General features: G+C 42.4%; 1 protein-coding gene across 1 annotated transcript in view; it reads left to right on the plus strand.

The window, feature by feature from the left end:
* The first annotated feature begins 7,411 nt into the window (after positions 1-7,411).
* Positions 7,412-12,089, plus strand: part of UCHL3 (ubiquitin C-terminal hydrolase L3) — a 43,601-nt gene continuing 38,923 nt past the window's right edge. The window contains exons 1-2 of the mRNA XM_007446597.1: positions 7,412-7,500; positions 7,616-7,627. Of these exons, the coding sequence (XP_007446659.1) occupies positions 7,459-7,500; positions 7,616-7,627 (54 nt within the window). The 5' untranslated portion in view covers positions 7,412-7,458. The remainder of the gene's footprint in view (positions 7,501-7,615; positions 7,628-12,089) is intronic.

The raw sequence follows: 12,089 nt of genomic DNA on the forward strand, positions 1-12,089 counted from the left end.
CAGCGCCCTGGAATCCCACCACCCACTCAGGTGGAAGCTCCCGGGGCCACCACCCCTTCCGCTTCCTCTTCCCGCCCCTCGCGGCCCGTCGCACGCAGCGGACGTGGGGGGAGGGGAGCAGAAACATCTTTGTGTGCCTCATCCTTAATCTCAATTAGACATCAATTTTATGGAGCCGATCAGTAACAACGGATACACTGTATGGGAAAAGGTCCGAAAACTGGCAGATACCTTGTGAAGGGAAGGATAGATTATCTTTTGGGTGCCGTCGCCCCCTACTTATTCCATGGACGTGGACTCTTCCTGCCTGCAGCCCAAGGCGCCCTTTGAGCGAGCGCTGACTTGTAGCTGCGCAGACTTGTTAGAAATCGATGCTAACCGAGTTTGAAAGCTGTGGGACAATCGCTCCCCCTTCCCCGCAGATGTTTGTCCTGCGAGGGAGATGCCAATGGGACCTTTAGTTTTATGATTAACTTCTGTCACTCGGATTCATTTCACTGGCCTAGCTTGGAGGTGGGGTGGGCATGCTTTTTTTTTTTTTTCCTTTTTTTTTTTTTTTTTTGCGGTACGCGGGCCTCTCACTGTTGTGGCCTCTCCCGTTGCGGAGCACAGGCTCCGGACGCGCAGGCTCAGCGGCCATGGCTCACGGGCCCAGCCGCTCCGCGGCATGTGGGATCTTCCCGGACCGGGGCACGAACCCGCGTCCCCTGCATCGGCAGGCGGACCCTCAACCACTGCGCCACCAGGGAAGCCCGGGCATGCTTTTTGTTACCCTCCTTCGTGGAGGATAACACGAAGTGCTGGGAGCTTTATAGTCACATAGGCCTGAATCTAAAACCCTCTACCACTCAGCTGTACGCCTTGAGTAAAGGTAGTCTTTCTGGAGATCGGCTTTCTAATCTGTAAAACTCAGGCTGTAGATATTTGTCTCACAAGGCTTTATGAAAGGTTCTGTGAGATCCCATATGTAAAGCACATAGCAAAGTTCCTGAACATAGCGAGTACTCAATAAATACCAGCTCCTATTAACATCGTCATGATAGTCAATCCTCAAAAGAAGCCTATAAGTTATCTAGATCACAAATTATCTCCATTTTAAAGTTGAGAAAATGGAAATTCAGGAATGTTAAGCAATATCAGCTAACTAATAGATAAAACTTCAAACTCTGGTTTTAATTTACGGACTACAATCTAATTTCAGAGAACTCCAGAGGGGTTTAGCGCTCCCAGAGTACCTGCTGAAATCCTTTTCCAGCTGCCTTGTGCTAATTGAATGTTCTATTTATACTCCAGGCTACTGAAAAATATGGATGATTGTGTGTGTGTTTGTGTGTGTTGCAGGGGTGTTGGGGGAAGTAGATAGTGGTGGAAATCCACGGGCAGCCTAAGCAACGATGCAGAAGGGAGAATAAGCATGATCACTGATGCTAGAATCATAGAGGTTTTAGAGCTTAAAGCAGAGTACGTACCACAGATTGTTAGATTCGGGGCCAAATTTGATGGACCTACATATTTAAAACAAAACAAAGCAAGTAAGACAAACTCTATCAGAAACTGAATGGCAATGCATTTAGATAGGTTTTATATGTTCCATATTGTCACTGTCCCACATTCTTCTTTCAGCTCACCTGGCCGAGTCACACATTCACCTGAAAGCTGCACGACATACTTTTTAACCTTTGGCTTAAGGGGAACTTATAGAGTCTCATTTTAAAAATGAGACCTAAATAGATTAAGGGCCTGGCTTATAGAAACACAACAATATTATGTTAGTCGTGATTTCTGATCAGGTGCGGACAATTTTTCATCCATACTGCGGACAGATGAGACCAAATTGTGTTAAGTTTTGATGTGTCCTTTTTTTTAAGTTAATTTTTTTTATTTATTTATGTATTTGTTTTTGGCTGTGTTGGGTCTTTGTTGCCGCACGCGGGCTGTCTCTAATTGCTGTTAGTGGGGGCTCCTCTTCGTTGCAATGCGCGGACTTCTCACTGCGGTGGCTTCTCTTGTTGCAGAAGCATGGGCTCTAGGCTCGCGGGCTTCCATAGTTGTGGCTTGTGGGCTTAGCTGCTCCAAGGCATGTGGGATCTTCCCCGACCAGGGATCGAACCCTTGTCCCCTGCACTGGCAGGCAGATTCTTAACCACTGCACCACCGGGGAGGTCCCAATATGTTCTTAAGTATTGCAATAAGGCTATGTTTTAGGATGGTTATTTGGCAATGCAACAAAGGCTAAAGGCAGATACAGCATGAAGACAGCTGGACGTATTCCTATTAAGACAAGTAATATAAGACAGAGTCATCATGGTGGTGTGCCATGAATGAGTTACAGGTGTGTAGCGAAATTGACACCCCCCCCCTCCCCTATAGCCCTAAGGAAAGCCAGGTGAGGCCTCATCCTAGAAGATTCCCTGAGCTGGTTATGACTGCAATGACAACCTTATTTGATTAAGTCAGGTATTGTACAAATACCGAATTTCATCAATTGTTAGATGCATATTTTTTCGCATTTGACTCCTGAGAAATCATACTGCACATTGCATCAGATGGCTGCTTACAGTGGCAGGTAGGCAGGCAGCAGGTGTGACTCAGTTGTTTTTGCAGGTGTATACATGAACTTGGTTACAGCTGTTCAACACTTCTATTAAATCACGGGTGTTGCTGGCTGTGTACATACTATGTTTAAATGCCATGTGAAATGCCTTTAAAAAGATTATGCTGTTGAGGAGCAGCTAAGCCCGTGCGTCACAACTACTGAGCCTGCGCTCTAGAGCCCGCGAGCCACAACTACTGAGCCCACGTGCCACAACTACTGAAGCCTGCGCGCCTAGAGCCCGTGGTCGGCAACAAGAGAAGCCACCGCAATGAGAAGCCTGCGCATCATAACGAAGAGTAGCCCCCGCTCGCTGCAACTAGAGAAAGTCCGCACACAACAACGAAGACCCAACGCAGCCAAAATAAATAAATAAATAGATAGATAGATAGATAGATAAATAAATGTTCCTTTAAAAAAAAAGATTATGCTGTGATTTGGCATAAAAAAAGTTACCAGGAATGGAACCAGGCATGGAAAGAGAACAGTGGGTTGTAAACTTAGATCAGTAAGGCAGATATGGGTTATTGGAGGAACGACCAAAATTCCATGTGTTCTTACAAACCAACCAAATTACAATTCCTAAAAAGATGGATATACTTGAGTAGATAAAACAAAAGTGTTGCTTATTTCAGTTCAAGGTTGGAGAAGTTGCCAGATCCCTCAGAATATAAGAAAGAAATTTATAAAAATGAGAGAGCAGTTTTTGAGTCTCAAATACTTTCATTAAGACATCAAACATCAGTTGTCAAAAACTTCCCAGTGTGTTTGAATAGAAGCTGCTGAATTTGCAACAGTTGCTGAAAAAAATGAAACTATGTCATGTAGGAAATAACATTTTTTGGAGGTTCAACTGCATGTTTTTATTTGGTTATTAGAATTTGGGGCAGCTGTATCAATTATCTGATGACTCCTTTGAATTTGAGTATGAAAATTTTTGGTAGATATAGCAATTAGGTGTTGCTGTGTAAAAAAGCCCTGTCCCCCACAAATTCCCAATGTCATACTACAAAGAAACATTTATTTCGCTTACATGTCTTGGGGGTTAGCAGTGAGTTGGCCAGTGGAGGCTGGGCTCAGCTGAGGTGTTTCTGCTATGCTCCAGGTGTCCTTACTCTCTTCCTGGAACCAGCAGGCTGGTCCAAGCTCATTCTTCTCCAGGTGATGACACAAGTACAAACAGCAAGCAGAAGCTTATTCAGGCCTGGATTTTGAACTGGCATACAATTATTTCTGCCCCATTTCATTGACCAAAACAAATCACATGGCTGAACTCAATGTCAAGGAGTGGGTAAATATACAGTTAATTCTCATTGTAAAGCTACCACGAATGCTGAGTTAGTAAATTCTGAACCATTGCTCCTAGTGGAAACAGGTTAGGTTCCTGTGAGCCTCTGGTCACATATTAATCAACAAATCAACACATTTTTATGTGTATTTTTGTTGAAAGTCCCCACATTTAATCTATATTGTTGATTCGTAAACATTGATCCCAGGGCTAACAGCACTGTAACTCATGCCTGAAGGAACTTATCTAATACATGTATTTTCTCTATAAGGCACATCACAGTCTTCCTGTGTGTGGAAACACAAAACAGCACATGAGCACAATGCTTGGAGCCATTTTATACAGTGAAATCATCAACAAAAAGCACACAAATGCCTAAAAAATGTGGCACTAAATAGACTGCAAAAAGGACACATTTCTAATACAAGACCTTGAACAAGAAGGCAGAGCACAGACTTGCTTGACCTCAGCTGAGAACTCAATTTTTTTGCCACTCTGAGCATGTCTGTGAATGACCTTGAAAGTGACATGGGTATTGATTTGGGGGTTACAAATAAATGTTAGCAAGTAGATAAATTCAAAATGCAGAACCCATGAATAATGAGGATTGACACTACTTTGCCCCTAGTGGAAAAAACTTCAGTGTTATATGGCAAAGGGTATAGATAAAGGAAGAATTAAAACATAGGGACCTGGGCTTCCCTGGTGGTGCAGTGGTTGAGAGTCCGCCTGCCGATGCAGGGGACACGGGTTCGTGCCCTGGTCCGGGAAGATCCCACATGCCGCGGAGCGGCTGGGCCCGTGAGCCATGGCCGCTGAGCCTGCGCGTCTGGAGCCTGTGTCCCACAACGGGAGAGGCCACAACAGTGAGAGGCCCGTGTACCGCAAAAAAACATAAAGCAAACAAAAAAATAATAGGGACCTTATACATATGTATAACTGAATCACTTTGTTTGCACATCAGAAACAACATTGTAAATCAACTCTACTTCAATTAAAAAATTAAAAAACAAAACAAAAAAAATGGGAGCCAATAATGCAGAATCTTGGGTCCCATCTTAGACTTATTGAATCAAAATCTGCATTTCAGATTCCCTAGGTATTTGTATGTACATCCAAGTTTAAGAAGTGCTGGACTCAGTACCGTGGTGGGTATATGCATGCCAGAGGCTGAGAGTTAAACCCTACAAACATCAGAGGCTACTACATTCATAAAGTTTTTTTTTTCTTTAAGTTATTTATTTATTTATTTTGGCTGCATTGGGTCTTCATTGCTGTGCGCGGGCTTCCTCTAGTTGCGGTGAGCGGGCTTCTCATTGTGGTGGCTTCTCTTGTTGCGGAGCACAGGCTCTAGGCTTCAGTAGTTGTGGCACATGGGCTCTAGAGCGCAGGCTCAGTAGTTGTGGCACACGGGCTTAGCTGCTCTGCAGCATGTGGGATCTTCCCGGACCAGGGATTGAACCCGTGTCCCCCGCATTGGCAGGCAGATTCTTAACCACTGCACCACCAGGGAAGTCCGTCATAAGGCTTTTATGGGTCCAAAGGTCTAGCCCATAATGACCTTTATGAAGGATAAGCTATTGTACCCTCCAATTCCTATTAACAGGCAGAGCACTTGGTGGGTTTCTGGCTTTTGGACGCAGCATACATCACATTTGGGAATACAGGTGCAACACGTTTATTGGGTGATATGGATGGCTGCCAGTTTGAGTAGATCCCTGAGCAAGAGAGTCCTCTGCAGCAAGTCCATGCTGGAATGCAAGCTGCCTTCTGTTTGGCCCTGTATCTCAGCCAATGGTGCTAGAGAGGTCCACGCTGTGTGGAGTCCTAGGGAAGCCCTAACAGGAGAGTCACAGTGCAGGACCTCAAGGTTCTGGACCAACGCCATTCTTCTGACAGTGAGTCATTTGAAAAACAACCCCTGGCATGCCACTAAGAGCCTGGCTGTGCAACTGAAGTGATTATGAAACTACGGCTTCCTATGATGAGCTGGACATTTCAGATGTACCACCTCACAGTTGGGTGGTATTGCAACAATCTCTCAGATAGATAAGGAGAATGGGGAGTCTTGGAAATTCCTTGGAAGTTGAATAGTGGCCAGAAGAACATGAGTGGGAGAGTTGGAAGTTCCCCAAGAAAGGCAAGCTCAGTGTAATTATCTTTTTCTCACTCCCTAACTGCTCCTCTCCCTGCATTCCCTCTCTTGGGTGCAGCAGTAACACGCACTCTACCCCAGGTCAGATCTCTGGAGTCGTCATTGACAGTGCGGGCTCAGCAGTAGGATACCCCCTTCAAACAGTATCTCTTTAATCTATGCCTGCCCCTCCTGTCCCTCCGTCACCACTACTGCCTTAATTAAGTCTCTCATCATTTCACTCTGGCAAATTTTCCACATTATTGAAAATGGGGTTTATGCATATCTGATTATTCCATTCACTCCTCAAATATTTATTGAGCATCTATGTATCAGGCACTGGGTTAGGCTTTGGGGAAAACGATGTGAGGAATTCAAAAATGACATTGCTTCAGGCCTTATGGAATTCACAGCCTGATGGAAAAGAGAGATGAAAATTCTCCTTAAAATCCTTCAGCGGTTCCCCGCTGTTTTCAGTATGAAGCCCAGATGTCTTGACTGGTTAGTCCCTTCCTATCTCTCCAAAACTGTCTCTAACCACTGCCCTTCAGTCTTGCAGGCTCTGCAGCCACAGTGCACACTTTCCCTTCTTCCGAGCACCCTCCTCTCTGACTGGCTACCATCGACTTTTTTAAGGGCTCACTCCAGCTGTCCACCTCCTCCAGGAAGCCTTCTGGACACTCCCTTTCCCCGTTAGCTGCCCTTTTGTGTAGTTTCACCAACCTCATGCTACCACTATCACACGTGTATCACACTTCATTGTGATTCTTCGTTCTTTTGTCCACCTCTTCTACCCTACTGTAAGCTTAGCTTTGTGTACCCAACATTTAGTTACAGCGTCTGATTCATAACAGGTACTTGACATTTTTTCTACACGGAACTTTGTAGGTATATAGAAATGTTCCCCACTCTGTAACAGCAGACAAGGCCGACATATCACTTCTGTACCCTGGCAAAGGAGCTTCTGAGCACGAGGGGCGTCTTCTGGGTGCGGGGCCTCCTGACTGGCAGCGCCCAGGTCCCGCCCTCGACGAACAGGACTCAGCGGCGCGCCCCCTAGCGTCTCCGGCTGACGCTACAGGCATGGGAGGGCGCCGGAGAGCACGCGGTCCCAGACCCGCGCTTGGCGCATGCGTGGCACGGGAGCAGTGCCGTCGTCTCGGAAGAGTCCAAGCGCGAGGGGAGAGAGCTGAGATTCTTTTCCCTTCTGCAATAGGAAGCTGGCTCCTATTCTTTTCCTTTCCGATTGTATCTTAATTTAAAGTGGAAACCTTGACTTGTGGTTCTGTAGGGAGCGATAAAGGAGCTAGGGTGTTGTTAGACTTTTCTTCGTCTCTCGGCACCCCTCCCGCGGGGCGCAGGGTTGGACGGGTCCAGGTCAGGAGCAAGGGGGCGGAAGCGGCGGCGGCTGTCAGAGCTGGAGAGGGGCCGGGCGGAGTGGCCATGGAGAGTCAACGCTGGCTGCCGCTGGAGGCCAATCCCGAGGTGAGCGTGGCTCGGGTCTTGGCCTGAGGCCGCGGGCAGGGGCGGAGGGCACCGGGCTGCCGCCTCTAGTCCCGGGCAGTTTGTCGCTAAATGGTGTTCTCTGTTTCGTTTTCAGGTCACCAACCAGGTGAGTGAGGCGTCTTGTCACTTGGGACCCTGGCCGCCTACACCCCTGCACTCCCCAGGAGTCTGGGATATAACTCCGTGAGGGTCCTTCTTGCTCAGCTTCAGACGGGCGTGCTCTGTTTGCGGCCGCTTCCCTTCCACCTGGGTCCTGGAGATGCTCCCAGCTGTCTCTGGTCCCATTCCCCGTCATCTGCGTTTCCTGGGTTTTTTGGGTCAGAGGTTTTGAGGGACGTTCACCCTGTATTCCTGTTCCTCTTCTCTCTTCGTTTTGCCTCCTGCTAGTGCCGAATCCATGATTGTCCCAGCCCTGTAACTTCTAGGTGACTAATTTGCCTGCAGCACCTGACTCGAAGCTTTGTAAAGGCTCCCACTCAGTCCTTGTAATCTCACCTGCCACTTGCACCATGAAATCATCTTCCAGTCATCTTCTCTCGCCCGATCAAGTCACTTCTCTTCTCTGACCACGCCCCCTTTCTCTTCCAGTTTCTTAAAAGTGGAATTTAGTTGCTTTTATACCATAGGAAAGTTCAATTCCCACGTCATCCTTTGCCAGCTACAACCCTTTAAGTTCGTTTGGGTGTTGGAGGTTCGGGATGGGGAAGGAAGAGGGAACATCTCGCAGCCTCTCGATCAAAAGGACAATAAGTGCTACCAGGTATAAACTTTTTATTTGCTCAGGTGTATTTTGTCTTCTCCTGTTTTTCATTCTCAACAGCAAGTTTACTTTTTACTGCCCTCTTAGTTTATCATACTTCTCTTCCCCCCCAGTAATCTTCCTTCTCATCACCAAGGAATAATGATTCATCCTGTTCCTCATTGGTTTTCGGTTTTGAAAGCTTGTAGAAAATTCCTTATATAAAGAAAGCAGATAGAAATGCTTTATTTTAATGTTGTCAGCAAACTATTTTTTTATTCAGATTTATTACATGCTATTGAAATGATTATTACGGCCTCAATTCTTGTCTCTTTAGTAATCTAGTAATTTAGTAATGAACAAAGCTTGGAACACAGCATATATCTTTCATGTTATTATTAAGGTGGCATTTCCTATCAATATTAATTTTCTTTTGTTTTACTCTCTTTGACATTTGTTGTTCATTTTTTTGCCTACAACATTTTGACAGCTTTGTAAAGAAAAAAATTTTCCTTCTGAAGAAGTCAGTATTTCCAACTTCTGATTTAGTGCCTTAGGAAGGAAGCATATTTCTCTCAGACCTAATTCCAGATATTTTTATAACTTTAGTTTAAAATCAATTTACCGTATATCTGGGCTCTGTTCTATTCTATTGATCTATGTGTTTGTTTTGATTACTGTAGTTTTATTACTGTGGTCTTGAAATTAAATAGTATGAATTCTCAAACTTCATTCCTTTTCAAAATCGTGTAGGCTGTTTTAGTTTCTTTGCCTATCGATATAAATTTTAGAATCAGCTTGTCAACTTACACAAAAAATTTTGGTATGATTTTGATGACTAGGCCTATAGATATATTTTGGGGAAAATTAATATCATAACAATATTGAGTCTTGCAATCCATGAAGATGGTACCTCTCATCATTTACCTGGGTCTTTGATTTCTTTCAACAGTGGTCTGTCATTTTAGCATGTCGATCTTGCACATTTTTTTGTTTGTTTATACCTAAGTATTTAATGATTTTTGGTGCTATTGTAAATGATGGTGTTTTAAAATTTCATTTTCTAGTTGTCCATTGCTATGTATAGAAGTATAATTTATTTTTACGTCTTAACTTTGTCCTGCTGCTGTGCTAAATTCACTTACTCTAGTGGCTTTTTTTGGTAGATGCTTTGGGATTTTCTATACAGACAGTCATATTCTCTGTGGTTAGACTGTGTTATTTTTCCCTTTTCAATCTGTATGCTTTTTATTTATTTTTCTTGTTGAACTAGTTAGGACCTTTAATACAAAATTGAGTAGGATGGAGAAAGAGAGGACATCTTTGTCTTGTTCTGGAACTTAGAGGGAAAACATTTGATTTTTGATCATTAGATATGTGAGGTGTAGGGTTTTGGTAGATGCTTTTTTATCAGGTTAAGGAAGTTCCCTTCTTTTCCGAGTTTGCTGAGAGTTTTTATCATGGATCACTGTTGAATTTTCTTAAATGACTTTCCTGTATCTCTTGAAATGATCATTTAAGGAAGAAATAATACTAATCCTACATAAACATAGAAGAGGGGGGCACAACTCATTTTATGGCCAGCATTACCAGACAAGCCGTAATAAGAAAAACTGTAGACTCTCCCTCATGAACATGGATATAAACATCCTCTACAAAATATTTGCAAAGAGAATGCAGCAGTATGTAAAAAGGATAGTGTATCTTGATGAAGAGCCATTTATTCTGTTATTGCAAAGCTGGTTCACTATTCTAAAGTCAATCAGTGTGTAATTAACTATCAACAGACTAAAAAATACAATCGTTTTTAGATGATACCATTATTACTTTTAATAAGATGTAAGCTTATATAATTGGAAGCCTATATTCTAAACCTACGTTCTAATTGGAAACCTTTGTTCCTAAGTAATCTTGGTAGACTATAAAACACATTCACTTATTCACATCAATTAAATAATATTCGAGGGGCACCTTTTGGAATACCAGATATCTGCGCAGGAGCTGGTTATATTTGGTGATGAAAACATTTATGGTTTTCTGCTTTTCAGTCCATTGGGAAGACAGACAATAAACAAGTAAGCAAACAAATAGTTAGCAATTATTATAAGTGCAGTGGAGAAAATTAATGGTACAGTGATGAAGACCATCAGGGAAAACATACTAGGTTGGATGGTCACAGGAGGCCATTCTGTGGTGACATCAACAGAGAAAAGATATTATTAGTATATGATTGTACACTATTTCTGGCATGCTTTGGTGTGGTTAAGTTTGTTTTAAATTTATTTTTTATTTTTTTAATTAAAAATTTTTGTGTGTGTTAGTTTCTGCTTTATAACAAAGTGAGTCAGCTATACATATATCCCCATATCTCTTCCCTCTTGTGTCTCCCTCCGTCCTACTCTCCCTATCCCACCCCTTTAAATTTATTTTTTAAAGAAGTAATGTACATTTAGTGGGAGAATGGACAAGTATCTAAGAAGTAATCAGTTTAACCAAAATTTTTGTAGTTGTGTCTTTATTCTCTTTATGTTAGTGGCAGAACTGAGAATCGAAAATGAATGGAAATTTAATTAACTCACTCAGAATTTGGAAAATTTATAAATTAAGCCACAGATTAATCCCAACAACAATATCCATCCCCACCTTTTCTTCTTTCCTCAATTGAATGGAATCATAGGCCTTTTACTTATCTTGATTTCACTCTGTTACCATCTGTTGGTTTCATGTGTCATTATACTCAGTATGAGCAAACACTGTTTAATGCTCTAACAATGCCTAGTTGGTATAAGAATGATTAACACATGTCTACTATATGAAGATTGTTAGAAACTGTTAGACGTTAACTAGTAACCATATGGCTCAGTAGATATGGTAAGTAGTGATTTCTTTTGTTGGTTTATATGCTGTCACTGCCTTCTCAGGATATTTTGTCTTGCTATAGGTAGGACTTACCTAGAATAAAATCAGTTAAATGATAGAAAAAATTATTTTAAAAATTGAAGCTCCATTTTATTTACATATGCATTTAAGGGGTAATAGCAGCTTGTAGCTGATGGAAAGTTACAGGTAATTAAGCATCAGGAATTATAACTTTTTTTTAAAAGAACATTTTGTGATGTGGGCAATCATAGAATTTCTTTTTATGACCACACTAGATTTTCATCTTGATTATGTTTTGTGATTTGAGTATTGCACAGCCACATTATGTAATTTTAAATATTGTGTTTTAGAACCACCCATTTCTGATGTGGAAATTCCCTAGAAATATTCCTAATTGTGGATTTTATTGAATAGGCAAAATATTTTCTGGCTGAAGGAAAAGAAATTTTCTTTAACATAATTATTGTATTTAGTTGCTTAGTGTTAGAAAAAGATTTAGAAGTCATCTGCTAAATTATTGCCATGAACATACAAACATTCGTTAGTGTTTCCCATCTTGGGAAAAACACCGTTGTTACCCTGACCTCCTCTACTACCTCCTCTCTGTTTCCCTTCTTTGTAAATTTTCACAAAGAATTGTCCATAGACGCTCTTGCTACTTTCTTATCAGCGTTTTTTCTCCCTGTATTCACTCCCATCTAGTTTGCTTCTATCCTCACCATTTCACAGTAACTACTTTTCTCAAGTTTACTAATCATGACTTTGCCAGATCCAGCGTTCACTTTTCTGTCACCATTTTCTTGATCTCTCAGCAACATTTGGTAGAGTAGCCCACTCCATCCCTCTTGAAACATTATCTTTTCTTGGCTGCTGTGATAATTCTGGTTTTCCTCCTATTTCTCTGACTGCTTCTTAGATTTGCCTTTGCTGGATCATTTCCCTTCCAATT

Source organism: Lipotes vexillifer, unplaced genomic scaffold (assembly GCF_000442215.2).
Source record: "Lipotes vexillifer unplaced genomic scaffold, Lipotes_vexillifer_v1.1 scaffold994, whole genome shotgun sequence".
Taxonomy (NCBI): Eukaryota; Metazoa; Chordata; class Mammalia; order Artiodactyla; family Lipotidae; genus Lipotes; species Lipotes vexillifer.